Source organism: Halichoeres trimaculatus, unplaced genomic scaffold (genome assembly GCF_033239565.1).
Source record: "Halichoeres trimaculatus isolate MK-OKI-2021-1 unplaced genomic scaffold, fHalTri1.1 fHalTri1_scaffold_5, whole genome shotgun sequence".
Classification (NCBI taxonomy): domain Eukaryota; kingdom Metazoa; phylum Chordata; class Actinopteri; order Labriformes; family Labridae; genus Halichoeres; species Halichoeres trimaculatus.
This window is the reverse complement of record NW_027437183.1, coordinates 37,985,070-38,007,460: the sequence shown is the minus strand read 5'-3', so window position 1 is coordinate 38,007,460 and position 22,391 is coordinate 37,985,070. Positions and strand designations below refer to the sequence as shown.

Genomic DNA, 22,391 nt, shown 5'->3' with positions numbered 1-22,391 from the left:
GTGGATAAAGCTTCTCAGCTAACGTGGACCACTTTGAGAACAGTTCACAGAGGGAGAAAGATGTCATAGTTAGCTCAGAGATGAAAAGGGACAGAGGCTACGGTTCATATTCCTATTTTTCTTCTCATTGTCTGTAGGGATGGAAGAAAAAAATCCATTCACATAAGTTAAGGAACTATTCATTCTACGATTATTTGTTCAAAAATCAACTTTTTTGGTTCAACTGTACATTCCCTGTAAGCACTTTCCAAGTGATCATACAAATTCACCCTTCTAGATATTTGCCTGACTGTAAACCATGACAGGTTATTCCTAAATGCTAGCTTCATGATCCAGTTAGCTAAAACACAAGCTAAAGGTTAAAAATAGGTTAAAGTTTAAAACACGAGCTAAAGGCTAAAAACAAGTTGAAGTTTAAGACATGAGCTGAAGGCTAAATCACAAGCTAAAGACTTAACAAAGGTTAAAATTTAAACATGAGCTAAAGGCTAAATCACAAGCCAAAGTCCCAAAACATGGCTTAAGTATAAGACACAAGCTAAAAGCTAAAACACAGGTTAAAGTTTAAGACATGAGCTGAAGGCTAAAACACAGGCTGAGGTTTAAAATATGAGCTTAAGTCTAAAACACAGGTTGAAGTTTTAAACACAAGCTAAAGACTAAAACATGGGCCAAGTGCCAAAACACAGGTTAACCTGATGGTGCTAATGTTAATTTCATCCCACAGTCAGCAGTTATTCTGCAGTGGTCTGTTCAAACTTGAGAGTCTATCAATAAAATGAAGAGCCAGGTTATGTTAGCTCTGCTTGGTGAGGTTAGAGTTGGTAGATGAGCTCTGGTGGGACAGAACCAGGATTCACTAACGTTACATTTTACAGACACGTCTCAGAGCACCGGGCTGTGAGTAGAGCTAAATATAGCTGAACCACGGTAGAAACTGACAAAGTTTGCTTGTTGTCACATTTCAAAGCGTAGCTCTACCTAACTGTTAATAAATCTATATCTATATCTGTGTCCCAATTCAGGGTCTGCAGCCCACCAAGGCGGCATTTCCTGTTTGTCAATCTCAACGTCACACAGCACCGCCCTCACCTGTCAGGCTTACATTGATTTTTAAACCTGTAAACCAATACAGGATGTTTTTACTATTAATGTTTTAAATATTTTACCTCATCATTATTATTATTTTCTTAATAAAGTACAGAACCATAATGTATATGTAAGAGTCAACTAACAGTGTACATTTTCAACATTTGAACAAGCATTAGGGGGATGTTGGATCAAATAGTAATAAATGAAGAGTATGAAATGCAAGCTGTTATAATTGATTTAATGTATGTTTGAATTCCCTGCAAAAACATTCAAAAACCTAGAAAATAATTTTCTTCTGACATTTATACACATAGAATTTTTCCAAAAATGAAAAGATTTATAAAGAACTGTTTTCCTCAGTATATTACTGACAAAGAGCCCAAACAACATGTTTTTTTTACACATTTTTTTCTTTTTCTTTTTTTTTTTTACAGTAAAACAAAATCTTCTTCAATGTTTTAAAAATATAATCACATAATTGTTGCCAGATATCCTTCACATCTGGATAAAACAAATGAAACATTATCTTCAGCGTTCACATGCAATGAATCTTGGGCTATGTGAGGCTAAGAAGGATTCATCTAACCCATCCTTCGCCTTCAGGGGACTTGAAAGGGAGACTGGATTCTTCAGTCGCATCAGCTGCATTTTAGAGGAGCCTTTGAAATAGGACAGCCTTCGACGCAGCGCTGAGACGTAATCAGTCTTCAAATTCAGCCTCCATCAGCTGCAGCCCCTGAACAGAACAGCTTTCCTCTGCTGTGAAGATGATGGATGGGTGTGTGGTTTCTGCTTTTTCTGCAGCCAGCCACCAGTGGACACTCAAAGAACTGCAGTTTCTAACACTTCCACACTGCTGCTTGGTTTTCATGAAGTCCTGCATTGAGAGCAGTATAACAGCCCTTTACAGGACACACTCTGTGACTGACATGACCACAGCAGCTACAGCCACGGACAGGACACCACAACCAGCACCAGATGATGATAAATAACACACAACATAAGCCTATGACACATTCAGGACTTCACAGGAGACATTAATTAGGTCAAAAAAAAGAATAAACTGTGTGTACATACGGATAAAAAAAGACATGTTGAGGGAGAGATCAGGTACATGCAGTGGTTATGGCCACAAGGGGGCAGCCCACAAACACTTAAAAACAGTCGTGTTGCGCTTGACATCAGACAAAATGATTGTGACATTTTTGAGCTAAGCTTCTGATCTGTCTTCACTCTGCTTTCACTTAGCTACAGACAAAAAATGATTTGCAAGCAGTCAGATACTGTTTTTATCCACATTTTACACAGCCCCCTCATTTTCTTACACAGGGTTTGTGAACATGACATGTGGGTTTTGTAGTGTGTGAGGGTTGTGTAATCTCTCTAACATTTAAGACAGAGGCATTAGTTTGACATCATTTATTTGCCCAGTCTTCTGTTTTTAAATATTCAATAGCTTTGACAGACACTTCATAGAAAAACATTAGCAGCTATAAATATGACACACACCCTGTCCAGTCAGAGGTAATAATGTTACACACATCCACCTGCACACACACACACACACACACACACACACACACACACACACACACACACACACACACACACACACACACACACACACACACACACACACACACACACACACACACACACACACACACACACACACACACACACGGCTGGCAGCTGATCATCAGTGTGCAGTTACATGGACCTGAGACATTCATCACAGAGACCACACCATGGCTGTGTTCACCTGTTAGCACACCTGGTTTGACATCAGAGCCCTGTGAGCACGTTAAGATCATTAACAGTCACACGCAGTACACATGACAGAACAACCACACACAGGATTCCACATTTGGGACGGTTTGCACAGTGACATCACACAGGTGAGGTCAGAGAGATGTGTTTGTAGACGTCTGTCAAACAGAAGTCTGGTTCTGCTCCAGGTTTTCAGCTTTTACACCTCAGGGGTGATAATCAGGGACACTTTTGTCTTTTCCGGTAATTTTCTGCTCAATTCTTGGCTGTAACTGTGCTTGTGTTACTCTTCATTGATCAATACTTGGAAAAAAAACTTTCATGAAAAATTTTTAATTTCAGATTTTTTCTAAGGTCAAAAATAAACTGAGGGCAAATTTACATTCGACAACATTAGTGAACCAAAATATCCTCTAACATCCTCTGTTTTTATGAAGAATTAGTTTTCCCATATGAGTTGGAGTGATTCTTTTTTCAGAAAGTCAGGCATAAACAGAAGATCAGTCATGATGGCAGTGTCAGATTCTTAAAGCTGCTATGACATGGATCTGTTGTAATTAGACTCCCTCGCCACCTTCTGGCCCTGAGTCTCACACACACTGTCGTAAATGACTTTTAGTGAGGCATGTGTTTGTTTTGGAATTAAATGGATATGGGATTGAAACAAATTTTATTTGTTCAAGACAACTTTTTACTGGATATAACTCCCAGAGGTAAGGTATTTATCATTAGAGTTACCGCTACGGTTTGAAACGTGACATCACTCAAATGTTGTAGTAGTTGGCTATATGTAGCGCTGTTGTCAGCCTTGTGCGCCGACGTATCTGTAGGCTAACGTGAAAACAAGTAAACACTGTCAGTTTGTATGCAGCTTAGTAGCTGTTTATATTTAGCGCAGCTGGCAGCCCAATGCTCCATGACATGTCTGTGACGTTAGTGAATCCTGGTTATTTCCTGCCAGTCATCTACCAATCAGAGCTCACGTAACCTCACTCTTCATTTTATTGATAGACTCTCAAGTTTAGTCAGACCACTGCAGAATAACTGCTGACTGTGGGTTGGAGTCAACATTATTGCAAGCAGTTTAACCTCTGTATTAGCCTTTAGCTTGTGTTTTAGCCTTTAGCTTGTGCTCTATCTCTCTCCTGTTTATCTTTCTTCTGCTCTTCTGTCCTTATTCTGTCTGACAGTTGGGCTCCAGTGTCCACCATCACTACAAAATTAATCACAGAAATCATTTTCATCAGAGAAAAACAAAGATCTCTCTTTTCTCTACTAACCATTATCAGCTGATGTGATGTTGTCATAGACTTTGACATGCCGGGAATCAATCTGGTCATGCTCAACCTGATTGTTAAGCTAGGAATTAACATTTTGGAATAACCTGTAACTTGCAATGTTGGTGCTGAAAATCTTATTGTAATGTGGATTAGGATCTGGCATATATCTAGAAGGGAGACTTTTTCAAGATCACTTAGAAACTCCTCACAGCCAATTTAATTTCTAAAACCCTTTGAAGACCTTGGAAGACAAAAATGTCTCTTCTAGCCTCACACAGTTATTAAAAACGCTGTCATTACACAACATAATCATGCATTTTCTTATTTCAGGGTTTCATTTTGGAGAAAAGTAGTTCAATTTTACATATTACTGTTTACCATGGAATAGGACAACTTTCCCATAGCACGTTTGTACACAAAACACTCACATTAGCAGTTTTATTTTTTTCTCATAAATAATTAAATAGGACTGTTGTTAAAGGACTGAAGTTGACTGAAAGATCTGAGGGAAAAAAGAGGCAAAATTTTAAATCTGTTTCGTTTTTATCGCAGTTTTAGTAAAGGACACTTTTGTCCTTATGTCCTCATAGGGTTGTAAATTTAGAGTCTGACACTACAAAAATACTGCACCAAAATCTTTTTTTTAGTAATCTTATGTAGGTTAAAGCCCGATCCTAATAGATTAGAAGAAAGAAAAATCCCAAGCCCTTCAAAATGTATTATAGGAAAATAACTTGATTCAAATAGAAACAGTGGCATCATGTAATCAAATGGGCATTTAAAGGGTTAAATGGACATAAAATTATTAAATACTTGTAATTTCTGATTAGGGCTGACGTTTTTAAAAAGATTTGAGCAAAAAAAAAAAAAAAGTAGAAAAACTGTGAATCTATTCTGTTTTTATGGCAGTTTTAGGTAGAGGACATTTTTGTCCTCTTACATCCTCTAGGGGTTGTAATTAAAGTGACCCACAAGGGTTAAAGAGAGTTTGTTTTTACCACTGTATCTTTCCTCATGCTGCAAAGGTCTGGACTCATGGCGGGTTTGGATGGGCTCAGACTGGGTCCTGCCTGTAGGACGGGACTGGATCATGTGTGTAGCACACTAGCTGCACAAATGACACAAATATTAATTAATTGTCCAGGTTTTCTCTGTCTTACCAGGAGGGGGCATTGTGGCTTCCCCAGATGCAGAATGCATCAGACATGAAGCTTTCTGTTTATTTTTAAACCTCCTGTTTTACAGCCACCCAAGGGAGAGACCCTCATTAGACAGAGTAATAAACACTGAACCTTAAAGCGCCTCAGTCTCATGCTGCTGACCAAGAATCAAACAGATCTGGACTGGGACAAACTGTGAGGGGAGTTCGTTTAATTCCAGAGCTGTTACAAGCACAACGCTCTGAAGCTGCACAGAGCTCCCAAACAGACGGCTCTCTTCTGGGGTAGAGATGCTTTTGTTAAAGCTGAGAACATTTGTTACACACACACACACACACACACACACACACACACACACACACACACACACACACACACACACACACACACACACACACACATACACACACACATAGAGTACAGTCTACCTTCAGAGTACAGAGTTTGAGAAACTTCGGAAGATGTGTAAAAGAGAGTGAAGTTGAAGGATTCTCCCTCCTTATAAACCATCACAAGCTGCCTGACTGTGACTGTCGGGTTTGGACGCTAGTTTTACTGTTTCCTGTCAGTTGGAACAGAAGCTGTGTCTCCATGTTGCTGGATGTTTGGACTCACTGAGGATGGTCCTGCACTCAGGATGTCTTAGTGGTGTTTCAGATGCCACAGTTATGATGATTTGTGCGTTGCAGTTATTTTTGGGGGTGTTACAGTCTGTGGTAGGGAACATAAAAACATCTAGGTAAAGGATTTTGTGCAATAAAGAGTCTGTAGGAGTGCAATAGCTTCAGCTGCATCTGAGTAAATACAGCAGATGACTGTATGGCTTCAAAATACCCCTCATCTCTCTCCTCCTCGTGTCAGTGGACATGACACTCTGCATGTGTTCTTGCAGCTCCCTGTGGTTCTCATAGTCTACATCAGCCTTTCAAGAAAAACCTGTCAGATTGCTCTGGAATATTTGAATTGGTCAGTTCTAGCCACAATCTGTCGTTTCGATCAAGTTAGAGTTGGTATAAAAGTCATAAATTGTGCGTATGTCACTCACTCCACACACCTCACTGCTGAGGTGGTCCTGTGACTGTGAGCGGGCTCAGATTTGGGGAGTTGAGTTGTAGGAAACTTCACAGCATGTTTCCTGTGTCAGAGGTCTTTGAAAGCACACAGCTGAACTCTCTCCTGCCTGTACATATCATGCAGAGCAGGGTCACTGAGCACACTCAGTTCATGCTGTCTGTCAGCTGACTGCGAGAAGTCGTCGGGTCCCTCTCCACAGCCCCCCTGCAGGGGGAGGGACGGGTAACCTGGGTGAACCATGAGCTCTGCAGTGACAGCGGTGTCTGAGTCCTCACTGGACGGAGAGGTGGAACGAGCTGCTGACATGGCCAAGCGGAGCGCCCTCTGCAGGTTAGACACTGACATGTTGGGTCCCATGGTGGACAGTCCCAGGTAAATGTCAGGCCACCTAAGGAGACATACAAAGGTACACACACATCATACACCACAATCCACCATCAGCAACAACCATCACACTCCATACTCATCACACTCCATAATACACCATTATCAACAACCATCCAAAGGAGAGTAGACTATCAACAAGTAACACCATAATACACTATCATCACCAACCATCACACATCACAATACACCATTATAAACAACCACCATCACACTTCATAATACACCATCAGCAACAACCATCACAAACCACAATTCACCGTCAACAACCATCACACACCACAATACACCATTATTAGCAACAATCACACACCATAATACACCATTGACAACAATAATCACACACCATAATACACCGTTAACAACAATCACACACCATAATACACCGTTAACACAAACCATCACACAGCATAATACACCGTTAACAACCACAATCACACACCATAATATACCGTTAACACAAACCATCACACAGCATAATACACCGTCAACGACAACAATCACACACCATAATACACTGATAACAAAAACAATCACACACCATAAAACACCATGAATAAAAACCACCATACACCATAATACACCATTTACAACAATCACACACCATAATACACTGTTGACATCAAAAAATTACACACCATAATACACCATGAATAAAAACCACCATACACCATAATACACCATCATCAAACATCACACACTATAATACACCATCAACAACCATCACACACCATAATACACTGTTAACAACAATTACACACGATAATACACCGTTACAACAATCACACACCATAATACACCATTTACAACAACAATCACACACCATAATACACCGTTAACACAATCACACACCATAATACACCGTTAACACAAACAATCACACACCATAATACACTGTTACCACAATCACACACCATAATACACCATTTACAACCACAATCACACACCATAATACACTGTTTACAACAAAAATCACACACCATAATACACTGTTAACAACAACAATCACACACCATAATACACCGTTAACAACCACAATCACACCCCATAATATACCGTTAACACAAACCATCACACAGCATAATACACCGTCAACGACAACAATCACACACCATAATACACTGATAACACAAACAATCACACACCATAAAACACCATGAATAAAAACCACCATACACCATAATACACCATTTACAACAATCACACACCATAATACACTGTTGACATCAAAAAATTACACACCATAATACACCATGAATAAAAACCACCATACACCATAATACACCATCATCAAACATCACACACTATAATACACCATCAACAACCATCACACACCATAATACACTGTTAACAACAATTACACACGATAATACACCGTTACAACAACAATCACACACCATAATACACCATTTACAACAACAATCACACACCATAATACACCGTTAACACAATCACACACCATAATACACCGTTAACACAAACAATCACACACCATAATACACCGTTACCACAATCACACACCATAATACACCATTTACAACCACAATCACACACCATAATACACTGTTAACAACAACAATCACACACCATAGTACACCATTTACAACAACAATCACAGACTGTCCAAATTTTCTGCAGACAACAGCTAAAAGTTGACAAATCTAGATATTACATTATTATTGAAACACAAAGCACATCACAGACAGTCACACATCCCCAGGCCCCCACACACAAAAACATGCAAACAGTCCCACACACAGACCCCCCTCCCACACACACACACACACACACACACACACACACACACACACACACACACACACACACACACACACACACACACACACACACACACACACACACACACACACACACACACACAAACATACAGAAACAGAGAAACAGATCAGACCTGATCCCGTAGCGTGTAAAGACGGGGATGGAGTCCAGAGCGTCTTGCTCCACCTGTGAGTAAAAGCTGTACAGGTGGGGGGGCAGCCAGGTGCAGTTGTGTAGACCTGTTTCCACAGGGACCCGGGTGAATGAGATCCCAAAGTCAGACAGAACCAAAGCAAACACCTCACACACACCTGGAACACACAATGAAGCCAAATTAGTTGTCTATACACACCTGGTGGTCCCACCATGCATCACCAGCAACCAATCACAGCACTTTTTTTACTGTCTCAAATGACTGACAAGAGATATGAAACAATTTATGATACTCTGAGTTTCTCTTTGTGTATTTCTGTTACAGTTTGTGTTCTAACTCGACAGTTTCAGAGATATTCAGACCACAAGTTTGACCAACCAGAGGCACAGCCCAACTGACTGACAGGTGTGGTGCTCTGTAGCTGCAGCGAGGAAGCTAAAGTCTGACAGAAACAGATGGGTGACATCACAGAGACCATGTCCATATGTAATACAGTCTATAGGCCACCCCCTTAAAGGGCAAATCCAGTTTTTTAACACCTGGACCTTATTTATAGGTGTGTGCATGCTCATATAGTCACTCAGACAAACATCGTGCAGCTCGGAGTCCTTCAGAAGTTATTTAGATCCAACCGATTTTAGCCGCACTTAGCGGGGGCCACGGCAAGGGAGCTTCAGCGCGGGACATAATCTCTGCAAAATCGCTCATTTCGGCTATATTTTTTCATCCATCACTATCCATCATTATCACAAACACAGTCCTCTTCTGTTGCCATAGGTGAACACTGTCCACAAGTGCACCACCAGTTCGCATTGAGTTGTGGACGTGCTCCTGTTTGTTGTTCTCGAGCCAGCTCTTCGTCTCTTTCCCTGCATCTTTCTTTCATGGAGCTCCTCGTCCGTGTACTCAGGCTCAAACCGGTAAGGACAACCGTCAAACTCGAAGTCGTAGTCTGAAGACGGTAGACGAGCTGACTTTATGATAACACTGGCAATGGATAAAAAAATAAAGCTGAAATGAGCGATTTTGCAGAGATCATGTCCCGTGCTGAAGCTCCCTTGCCGTGGCCCCGCTAGGTGCGACTAAAATCAGCTGGATCTAAATAACTTCTGAAGGACTCTGAGCTGCACGATGTTTGTCTGAGTGAGTATATGAGCATGCACACACCTATAAATAAGGTCCAGGTGTCAAAAAAACGGAGTTGCCCTTTAACCCCAAACTCTTCTGTGTGGGTTGAGATCAGGTTACACTAATGGGCTCTTTACAGTACAGACCACGCCTTGTGTCTGGATGTGAATGGGTGAATGTGATGTGAGTGGATGAATGTGACTTACAGTGAGAATGGCTTTGAGCTGCCTGCAGACTAGAGAAATTACTTTGGCCATTTGCCTCCACCTCCACATTACACTCTCAGACTCCTTTGATGATTACCACATTCCTCCTCAAACTACTTTCTTCCTTTCTGCCAGGTGTTGCTGCAGCTCCTGTCTGCACCAGCCTTCAACAGCTCTCAGGAAGTACACATTAAGCGCAAGTGTTTGGTATAAGCTGCAGAATGGTTCATCTAGTTTGAAACGGATGTCACAGTGACTCCCGTTCACATGATATGAGCCTTTGTGTGCCCAGGGAGCAGATCTGTCACGCAAGCTTCCAGAACAACCGGAGCACCACATTAAAAGCTATTATACAGATCCGTGTGTGGCAGAGTCATAAATCTGAGAGCAAACAGAGGAAACGTGTTGAAGAGAGATGGGTGTGTGAGCCCTGACATGTTTCTGTTGCTGATAACTTTTTAGAGCAATCTAAGCCAAAGGCTCTGTGAGGACTATACGGATGGTGTTGATTGCAGTGGAACACACACACACCGGCCACTTTATTAGGTACACCAGCTAGTACCAGGTTGGACCCCTTTTTGCCTTCAGAACTGCCTCAGTCCTTGGTGGCATAGATTCAACAAGGTACTGGAAACTTTCCTCAGAGAGTTTGGTCCATATTGACATGATAGCATCACACAGTTGCTGCAGATTTGTGGGCTGAACATCCATGATGAGAATCTCCCATTCCACCACATCCCAAAGGTGCTCTATTGGATTGAGATCTGGGGACTGTGGAGGCCATTTGAGTACAGGGAACTCATTGTCATGTTGAAGAAAGCAGTCTGAGATGATTCCAGCTTTATGACATGGAGCGTTATCCTGCTGGAAGTAGCATCAGAAGATGGGTACACTGTGCTCATAAAGGGATGGACATGGTCAGCAACAATACTCAGGTAGGCTGTGGACTTTAAACCATGCTCAGTTGGTACTAAGGGGCCCAAAGTGAGCCAAGAAAATATCCCCCACACCATTACACCAGCAGCAGCCTGAACCGTTGATACAAGGCAGGATGGATCCATGCTTTCATGTTGTTTACGCCAAATTCTGACCCTACCATCTGAATGTGGAGCAGAAATCCAGATTCATCAGACCAGAAAACGTTTTTCCAATCTTCTGTTGTCCAGTTTTGGTGTTGCTGTGTGAATTGTAGCCTCAGTTTCCTGTTCTTAGCTGACAGGAGGGTCACCCGGTGTGGTCTTCTGCTGCTGTAGTCCATCTGCCTCAAGGTTGGACGTGTTGTGTTCAGAGATGCTCTTCTGCAGACCTCGGTTGTAACCAGTGGTTCTTTGAGTTACTGTTGCCTTTCTATCAGCTCCAACCAGTCTGTCCATTCTCCTCTGACCTCTGGCATCAACAAGGCATTTTCACCCACAGAACTGCTGCTCACTGGATATTTTCTCTTTTTGGGACCATTCTCTGTAAACCCTAGAGATGATTGATGGTTAAAATCCCAGGAGATCAGCAGTTTCTGAAATACTCAGACCAGCCCGTCTGGCACCAACAACCATGCCACGTTCAAAGTCCCTTAAACCACCTTTCTTCCCCATTCTGATGGTTAGTTTGAACAGCAGCAGGTCGTCTTGACCATGTCAACATGATTAAATGTATTGAGTTGCTGCCATGAGATTAACTTATTAGAAATTTACATTAACAAGCAGTTGGACATGTGTGCCTTATTAAGTAGCTGATGAGTGTAAATGTGTTTATTTGTAGTAAAATAATTTTTTTTTTTGCTCCTGTGATTTCAGCTGTTAGCAGCCTGTAGCATGATGACGCTAACTGGTGCTAGGGCCAATGTTCCCCCCAAAGCAAAGAAGGTGAGGACGATGTGCTGGTGCTGTGGGGTGTGAGTTAAGAAACAGACTATCTGTTTCACGTTCCTCACACCCCAGTGCTCTGAGCAGTGTCTGTAACGTTAGTGAATCCTGATTATGCCCTACCAGTGCTCATCTACCCACTCCAGCCTCACCAAGAAGAGTCCTCTCTTTACTAGGCCAGTTCCTGTGTCCATCTGGGAAAATCTGACCTGACCATGGGTACTGAGTAGCTTTTAGAAATAAACCGTTTCTGTCACAGCTTCTGAACAGATAAATATGGAAAAGTGAGACTATTTTAAGATTTCACAGAAAGGTCTTAAAACATCTTTGTATTCACTCCTGCTTTGAACCGTTCAGCCTGCTGAGCCAGGCATGGCACACCTGTAGGGGTGGTTACCTGGCAGGACATGGACGTGCTGGTGTCCGTCCATGTGGCGAGGCAGGTGACCTGTCAGCTCTGTGAACAGCCTCACCTGGGCCCTGAGCTCCAGCTCCACCTGTGGAGGAATAGACACACCTGCTGTTTCTTCTGGGTTTCCAAGATCAATGTTAATGTGTTTAATACATGTCGGATCATCTGATCTCTATCCTGAGTAACTTCTGTGGTCTCCACAGAGGACTTTGTACTGAACACTCAGAGACAATCACTCCACAAACATGCAGCTGGGTGAGGAGGTGCCAGAGTGACACCTTCACTTTCAATAGACCAGCTGATCAAACAGCAGCCTGTGGTTTGAAGACTTCCTGAGAGCGTTATCACCTGCTACAACCTGAGGAGTATTAGCATCAGTCACATATTCACCCAGATTAGATAAGGACATGCTGATGTGCTGTTACAAGGAGGGTCCCTCTGCTGATAACAGGTGTTCTAACACACACACACACACACACACACACACACACACACACACACACACACACACACACACACACACACACACACACACACACACACACACACACACACACACACACACACACACACACCCTTCTGAGTCCTAGCAGCTGACTGAGTCTGAGCCAGCTCTCTGCTGCTGGCCTGATGCTGAACTCTCTCTCTCTCACACACACACACACACACACACACACACACACACACACACACACACACACACACACTGGTTTAGCATTTGTTGGAGTGTTTTCTGCTCTCTCACGCCCTTTAAAGAAACCTGAGTCTGTTTTTAATGTGTCGTGAGCCCTGATCATAAAACACAGGTTAGATTTAGTTGCACAGAGCGCGCCACATTCTGTGGATATGACCCAGTGAATCAGGAGGCTGGCTCAGCTTTGAGTGTTCGGTGCTGGACCTGTTTCATGCTGAGCTGTCCTCTCTGCAGCGCCTGTCTAAAGCCCATCTTTCCGTGAAAGAAGCCTCTCTGGTTGGTTAGCGTAGAGTTTGTCTGTAGGCTCTCACACACAGGTACACCCTCTGACAGGTTGGCATGGAGACCAATGGGGATGTTGTGTCTGGTGAGGAGAAAGATGCCAAATCTGTTATGTCAGGTGTAAAAGTCCCATAAAGCCATCAATCATCTTCACTTTTCTTGGCCCTGATCTGCTGAACAATATCCACTGCTCCTAAGTGTGTGTTTTTACACACTGAACGAGGAGGACGTTTACTGCCATGCCCACCAAATTCAAATAATCCATGTAGAAAATACTAAAACAAGCAGCTGTTGTGTAAATGTTGGTTGTCCTGTGACTAAATCTTAAAAAAAACAGTGGACAAAGAGGTTTGCAAATGTTTAGAAAATACCAAATAAGTCTTGACTTGCCTCTGAAATTGCATTTTTCTCTCGTCCCACCTCCTTGATGCCTCCATTGATGTCTTGTGGAAATGTGGGAACGTTTTCAAATTGCAGAATATTTTAAATAATATTTATCATGCGTGGAACCTGTGTCCTACAACATGGACTTAGTCCTGTTACCATGACCTTTACAACATGGCAGAGGAAAGAGAGGACACAGAGGCATTAGTGTGTCCTTTATTCCCTTCTACAGTTTCATTTCAGCCTTTCTGTTAACCCCTCTCTAATCCCTTATCTGAAGACCTCTTCAAGCCTCTCTCTGGACCCCCTGTACAGTTTAACACTTTAGGGAGCTAAAGTGTTTTTTAATGTGAAACTTCATATTTCAGACCTTATGCAGGATCATTGAGGAACAGCGATGTATGACAGGGGCTGCTTCACCTTTTGGCGAGGTCAGCGGCCTCTTTGGTGGCGGCGGCATTGACCAGCAGCGACACGTTGGACAATCCTCCGGCCTTGAAACAGTCCACGATGCCCTGGTTCCTCCTGGGACAGTAACCGAAGTCATCTCCAGTTACTACCAGCTTCATCCTGGTCTGAGGCATGGTCCCTGCCCTCTGAGGAGGAAGAGGAGGAGACTTGTAAGCACTCTTCATCAGATTTTGTTCAGGATTCCCTGAGGAATATCAGAGATGTCTATCACCATCCTGTCAGGGCTGTCTGCAGCACAGACAGCTGATCACTGGTAAACAAGCACCAGGCCAGACCAACATCAGCCGATATATTGTGTAATAAATGTTGTAAAGTTCATTACAGAACCTGTGTAATTATCTCAGCTCTCTCTCTGAGTCACATTAAAGTAAAGAAGTTAAATATTTGACCTGCTCAGTCTGAGTTTCACCAAACAATAATTGCAGTCTCATTTTGTGCCCATATCTGACACTTCACATTTCAAGGTCATGCCATGGTCTGTGTGTGTATGTGTGTGTGTGTATGTGTAAGAGGCTGAAGGACACACTGAGCCTGCAGGTGTTTGTTGAGCTGGCTATAAGTCATGGTTAAACACAGTGAACACCTTAAAACCAAATATCAACACTCTGTTAACCCTGAAAAGAACGTCACACTGCAGCACGACTCACCGCTGTGTGCTGACTGAGACCAAACCCACCGTGTCTCCCAGGGCAACGAGGGATGGGTATTGATAAGATTTTATTGATACCAATGCCCTTATCGATTCTGCTCATCAATCTAATTCTTTATCCATTTTCTTATAAATTCCTCTTGTGAATAGTCTCTGTATAAAAAAAGTAGCTTACAGGTTTTCTGTGTCAACATTTAATTGAGTTTATGAGTAAATCATTCTGAAACTGGTCATTGGATCTGGACATCTCTGGGTATGAGTGTGTGTGTGTGTGTGTGTGTGTGTGTGTGTGTGTGTGTGTGTGTGTGTGTGTGTGTGTGTGTTTGTGTGTGTTTGTGTGTGTGTGTGTTTGTGTGTGTGTGTGTGTGTGTGTGTGTGTGCTGTTACGTTTTTGCTTATAGTGTTTATTTAGATTTATTTATTTATTATTATTTTATTTTGTTTTGTTTTCATTTTTAGTTTATTATTGTTTATGTATGTTTATATACTTCTTCATATGTATATATAATTTTGCTATCTTGTATTACGCTACTCTGCTTTTTATGTTGCTATGAATCTGAGGATCCCCTCGAAAACGAGAAATCTTATCTCAAGGAGTTATTCCTTGAAATAAAGAACTGTTTATATATATATATATATATATATATATATATATATATATATATATATATATATATATATATATATATATATATATATATAATATAAATAGAAATAAAATTTTTAAAAATCGCACGTCCCGTGACTTTAATGTACTATTTTGTTATGTTATTGACTGAAGTAGGTCATCTAGTGTCGAAGTGCTTATAACAAATGTTTCAGTTGTTTGGAACGTTGCTGTAGTTATGAAGCCTGCAATGAACCTGCAAGTATCTTTTCTTTCATTTGCCTGTTAGTGTTTGACATTTGGAATTCTCAGTATTGTTTACAAAGACTAACTGTGATATGTTCCTGTGATGAAAGCTGAAATTCTACTCCGCAGCCTAAGTTGTTGCTAATCACTAGCATATCAATGCAATTTCTGGTATATATTAGCATTAAGCTAGAGCTAATTTGTTAATATTGTTTTTGGTAAACAAGGAGATTTACATCATGCTGAGTGTATTGAATAGGAATCGATTGAGAGAGCAATGTACATTACTCTGTGTGTTCACTTCAAAATCTAAAAAAAATTCCTGAATCAGAGTTATTTTAGGAAACTGTTTGCTAACTGCTAAGCTAGGATAGCTGCAGCAGACTAGTCGACATAAGGTCCGACAGCTCCATCATAATGTAAAGAATCGATAAGAGAATTGTTAAGCAATAAGGCTAATGATGTAAATGAATAAAACATGTCTTATCGATTCTCAACAGGAATCGGTTTATGATATCCATCTCTACCTTAGCACATGTTTTAACTTAAGAGTGCACTTTTACACACATTTTGGCTCCTAAGAAGACACTTTCATATGCATTGTGGCGCCCCAGTAGAGATGGGTACCTTTCACATTTGAAGCAATACAGTATTGATACTTAGTACCTGGCAATTGGTATTGGTACTAAATGGTACCAATTCCCGGTACTTTTTGTGTGCTATATGGTAATAGATAAAAAATTTGACAATAAAATCACAAGTTTTTCAATTTAACATATTTGTTTCTCAATATAAACTTGCAATGCTGTGTTCATGTCCAATATGGAAAATCGTCTACTCTTCCTCTCCCTCATATTAAAGAAAATGCATTTAGGTTCCTGGAGATGGTACCATTTGATTTTACGTTAATCTGTACTAGGTACTAAGGACAGAATTCAGTCAGTACCCGTAAAAGTACCTATTTTGGTACCTATCCCCGCGCCCCACTGGGCACTTCTGCATGTGTTTTCAACTGGGCCATGAGGTGGGGGGCTGTACTGCTTTAAGGGACATCATCCTTCTTCAATCCATCTCACACACACTGGGGATGGGTACCTTTCATATTTGAAATGATACAGTACCAGTGCCCCGTACCTGGCAATCAGTACCCAAAGGTAATAATTTTTGGTAATTTTGTGTGTGTTAATGTGGTAATAAATATAAATTTGTTTAAAGTCTCAGAGTTTTTCAATTTAACACATTTATTTCTCAATATAATACAATATAGACTTCCAACGCTGTGTTCATGTCCAGCATGGAAAATCACCTTCTCTTCCAATCTCTTGTGCTCACGAGGATGTGTTGAGGTACCACATGGTACATTTGATGCGAATCGCTACCCGACACATTTCGGTCATTACCCATAACAGTACCTAATTCGGTACCCATCCCTGCTACACACTCTCCAAACAGGCTTTTAACACAATCAGTCTGCATCCACAAGAATGAGCTCATCATCAAAGCACTTCTACAACACAGTCGTGTCAAGGTAACACAAAAACGAGCAGCTCCCATGAACTAATCCAAACTGCTTCACAGAGCGAAGAGCTCAACTCCCTGCCCTTGAGCAAATACTACTGCTCACCCCCCGACAATACTACTAATAAAGTACTCATGTCCTCTGTACCAAAGCGTGTACCGACAGTCAGAACTTTAGCTGTGGTATCAATGATTCCCCTTGTGTGTGGGAAATGAACAGTCCGAGCTGTGACCAGCCTTGACCTGCAGAGATTACATCAGTCCCAGAGGTCCCGATACAAACGCAGAGGTCACTTAAATAATATGCATGTACTGAATATTATAAACACTATACTGTTTACATTGGCTCAGCATTAGTGAATTACACCCTCCCAGCTGAGCGTCCACACACACACACACACACAAGCACACACACACACACACACACACACACACACACACACACACACACACACACACACACACACACACACACACACACACACACACGCACACACCACACCGGCTGATGGCTGATACTACGTCCGCTCACCGTCACTGATCCCCGGCCACACTCCCAGCTCGTCCCCGCTGCTTTGGACCACAAACACACGTCACATTTAACGCAAACACGGCTTTACCTTACCCATCGTTTCACAGCCCGCTGTCCATTTATATCCACAGCTCACACACCGACACACAAGCTGAACTTCCGACTGTGACCGGCCTGACTTTCTATGAACTACAACACAACGCCGCGCAGCGCCATCTGTCGGAGGAACATGGCGACTACTGCAGCACGACTTCAAAATAAGACTGCAGCTTTACAACCTCTGTCTGCCCGGCTCCTGATCCTCTACAGTCCGTGCTCTCAGTCAGATTTCCAATGGGAAAGGTCACCTGGCATCCTCGGGCGACACACACAAAAACCTATCGACAGTGGGTTTATTATGCAAATAAAACACGTTATTTGTATAAATTCAAAGCAAGCGACACTCCACCAGTCTAACAAAATTTACATAGCTTACCTGAAATGTTGGCTCACTCTTACCATTTATGGTAAAGATGTTTATGTTTTATTTTGCCATTTGATTTTATATGAAAGATTTCCACCAATTTACAGTAAATGGAAGTAAAAACCAAAATTACACATTTTGAAACACTTTTACAAACTTAAAATTAATTTACATTTTACAAAACATTATTTCGGTTTGAAAAAACTAAATTCAATTAAAATTTAAATTAATTCAAGCTTCATATTAAGACGAAACAAGTTTACAAGATGCAAAATACATTTACAACGACTGAGACAAATTAACAATGTCAGACTTTCCAGCCTCTGTACCCACGGGTTACCGCTCAGTAAGCGAAGCTTAGAAATTTGTTCCTCTCTTTAGTGCTGAGGGTGGACAGACACGAATAAAGCTGATACACTGGAACACGAATTTCCCCTCAAAACTTTTAAGGCTTTTGGAGCTCTTATTTTGAAAATTTCGTAACAGGTTTTATTTGTCTTCACACGTCATCACCCTTTACACGGTTTGAACCTCACAGGACGCCATAGACACAGCTGTTACGTTACCTGAGCCTTGTGTGCCATCGACGGAGCCTCTGAGTGAACTATCTGAAGCTTTAAAATAAGTTAATACAGAAATTTTAAACCGAGACCTTCCTCCTCCTCCTCCTCCTCCTCCTCCCCCCGAGGAACTGGACAACCTCTCCCCTCCGACGAATTCACTGAAAGCAGCTTACCTGTGATCGCGAGCGCCGGAACACTGCACCTGAGCTGTCAACAGTTGACAGGTGTCTGCTGTCAGGTGTGCTAACGTCATGGAGACGCTGATCAAACAGGATCCAGGACCTGGGGCTACAATCAGCCTATCACCAGATCAGACAAGAGGGTGCAGGTTTAAACTGTCCCAGAACAGGTTAAAAACCATTCAACCAAACTGGACCAGTTAATCACAGATGTCTTGATGTACAACCTACTTACAAACACATCAACAAGCGCATAAGAGGACTGAAAAAAGAACAAAATAAGTACACATTTATGCACCTCTCAGGTGTTATTGTAGAATTCAAAGGGTTTTCAAAATGTTTGAATTTACATTAGTTTTTAGGAACATGTTATGTAATGTTGGTCTCACAATTCTGTTTTTACTCACTCTGTTTGACAAAGCATATAAAACAATGAAGAGTTCATTGGCAGGGTTGAGCGCCCATGGTGCTGCATAACAGTCACTAAATACATACATACATTATTATAGGTATGTCAGCATATATTCTTCAGGCTATGTAGTTTGACTTCAGATAAAGCTTAATCTTACTTTCACATTCAACCAAATTCACACAAAAAGTGTCTGGACAGCCTACTACACTCTCTGTTTATCAGCTAGCAGCTATCTAAAGAGTACTTATTTATTTTAATCACTCTATTTTTGTATTTTTCTACTGGCTCTATTAATTGCTGCTGTCAACACAAAAATTTCCCGCTTTGGGATCAATTAAGTAATTCTATTCTATTCTATTCTATTCTATTCTATTCTATTCTATTCTATTCTATTCTATTCTATTTGGGCAGAAAACAAAACAAATAATAACAAGGACAATAAAAAAGCCTTGGATCACTTACATATTTTTTTTACACAGTTAATCATTTAAATAGATAATAGATAATTTCAACTACTAATATATTTAGAGTTTCAAACAATGAAACCAGAAAAAAAATATTACTTTTTGGTTCAAATTATTAAGATTAAACAGAAAACACATTTAGAGTTTGTTATAATAGTAATCATCAAAGACATTATATTTCTATCAGTATTGTCCATGTATTAACATGTGAGGAGAGTAGTGGCTTTATGTTTTGTGTAAGGTGCAATACTTCTCTGCTATCAGAAACTCAGGGCTGTAGAATGGACCGATTTACACATTTTGGCAAAGGAAGCAGCATTTACCTCCATTCATTCAGACAAGTTCTTGTTTGATTCAGATGAGTTGTTGTCTCTTAACACTAAATTAAAACTGTTAGTACCATAAAAATGCCTGGTTGTTTTGTCGTCAGCTGTCAGAAATGACAACACCATGGGGTCAATTTGTATTCAGTTCTGACCGTTACAGATCTACAGGTGTTTTGGAGAATAGAGTGACTGTGCTAATTGGAGACTCTCAGCTGAACATGTCAGTGATGGTCTGCTGAGAGTCACCAGTTAACAGGGTCACACTTTACACTGAAACACCAGCAATGTCTGCAGGTGTGTTATTAAATGAGCCATCTGTATCCAACCTCAGTTAACCAGGTTTGACCACCAACAAGCAATACTAACTGCTGATATTCAAAATACAGATTTGATTTTGCTTACTTGATGAAAAAGTTGGTTTGGGGCTGAGGTTCTGACCAAACATGGACTCAATATAGAGAGGAAATAATAACTGAAGTTATAAATTATGATTAACAGAAACAGATTTTAGGATCAAAGTAAAATCACAGTATATTATCAAACTATTCACCAGTCTTATTGGCAATTTTAACGTACAAACCATTAAATTCTGATGGATTTGGAGCAGTTCTCTGCCTGGTCTTAGTTGTCTGGCTCCTCCTTGGTCTCAAACTCAGTGGGCTGTGTTCTGGTCTTTGGTGAAGGGTGCCTGCTTTATTGACACCAGTTCATGTCTTCATATTTCACAGATTGGTAAGTGGATAATGCAGTCATCATGAGCATTGAGTGACTTGTGAGTTTAAACTCCTCTCTGGGTAAAAACTCCTCTCCATCTGATATCTGTTCTCGGGTTGATCTCTTCTATCCACCCACTGATGCCTCATGAACCTGTGAGTTGTTCACCATCTGTCAGTTTGGTGTTATTTAAGTAAAAAATGTGTTTTTTGATGGTTAACTTCCTTCTGCTGTTTGACCAACTGCTTTACTCTGCAGCACTTTATGCATGTATTTCACAACTACAGATGTTATAGACACTGTAACCATCACAGAAATATTCAAGACCCTGAACTGACTTGAATTGTAAGACATCCAGTCCAATAAAACGGGGAGTTGAGTCCAAAGAGAAGGTTGCAGGTTGTGTGAGTTTGTGGCATGCTGACTGGATCTATAAACATGTTTACCATCCAACAGCACTGCAGGGTTAAACATGGTCTTTTAAAAAGAATACCCGTTTACTACTTGAAGTCTTTTTCTAGTTTTCAACAGTCCACGTCCTCTTGGTATTGTTCAATCTCTATATACCTTATTTCTAGATTCATCTTTGTGATCAATGCTTGGTCTGTTACTTACTCTACTGTGATCTCAGTGTTCCTGACTCTACGGTTAGACTAAAGCAGTGAAACTACAGAGGAGGAAACTTCTCCATGGAGCTGTGTGCATGAGAAGTGTTTCTCTTTCTGAAGGGCTCATTTATGAATGAACAGATGCTGGACAGCACACACCTGAGGCTCTTACCTACACAGGTGATAAGCTTCAGCATCCTTAAAACACATGGGCCGCGGTTAACTGTTCTCTATTAAACAGTGTGTTTTTGCTGAATGCTGCTAATCTCCATGTCTGTCATGGACCTGTTGACTGACGAAATCACACCTGGAACTGTGGTTTTCTCTTCCTCTACAAACACTTATTTTTTCTCCTGGCACACAAACAGAGGGGTGTCTTTTTACACTCTGAGGCCAAGTAGGAATGCTTCTAGTGTGTGTGTGTGTGTGTGTGTGTGTGTGTGTGTGTGTGTGTGTGTGTGTGTGTGTGTGTGTGTGTGTGTGTGTGTGTTGTCAAAGCGGTGTATCATCAGTGACTCAACAACAGACCTGGTCACATTCTTGCAGTGGAATATGGAGATATCTTTAAACGTCATGACCACAGACTGTAAAAAAATGAACATCATCTCATTCGGCTAGTTGTGAGGTCTCCACAAAAACTACTCCCCCTGGTGGCTGTCTGAAAAAAAAAAATCCATGTATCCAGGCATTTCACATGGAATGTGATTAAACTAAAAAAAAAAAACACTGTGGTGATATGAAGATACTATTGGGCTGCGTTGTACTCAAGTCCTCTTTTTTTCTGAAAAGTTTCTTTTTCATTTGTTAATAGAGGTTAAAAACTGTGTTTGACCTTAGGTTTAACAATGATTGACAGCTGATGTTCTTGTGTAGTTTTTTCAGGAACCAAGAAGTGATTAAACTTTTGAAAGAAAAAAAAACTTCTTTTTTTCTCACCCAGCTCCACACAGATTCTTTACAGCGCAGACTCTGGCTGCACAA

At 41.1% G+C, this 22,391-nt stretch overlaps 1 protein-coding gene across 3 annotated transcripts; it reads right to left on the bottom strand.

Annotated features, from left to right (window-relative positions):
- Positions 1–1,619: 1,619 nt before the first annotated feature.
- Positions 1,620–18,916, bottom strand: ydjc (YdjC chitooligosaccharide deacetylase homolog). 3 transcript variants are annotated; one of them, XM_074671414.1, is made up of 6 exons: positions 18,881–18,916; positions 14,079–14,254; positions 13,197–13,356; positions 12,284–12,383; positions 8,673–8,850; positions 1,620–6,764 (listed from the first exon to the last, which is right to left on the bottom strand). In XM_074671414.1, the coding sequence occupies exons 2-6, from the start codon at positions 14,240–14,242 to the stop codon at positions 6,443–6,445; spliced, it is 924 nt and encodes a 307-aa protein (XP_074527515.1). In that variant the 5' UTR covers positions 14,243–14,254; positions 18,881–18,916; the 3' UTR covers positions 1,620–6,442. The 3 variants fall into 3 exon arrangements, with proteins under 3 accessions (XP_074527515.1, XP_074527513.1, XP_074527514.1); XM_074671412.1 differs by lacking the exon at positions 18,881–18,916 and adding an exon at positions 17,775–17,876; XM_074671413.1 differs by lacking the exon at positions 18,881–18,916 and adding an exon at positions 17,682–17,753.
- Positions 18,917–22,391: the final 3,475 nt, after the last annotated feature.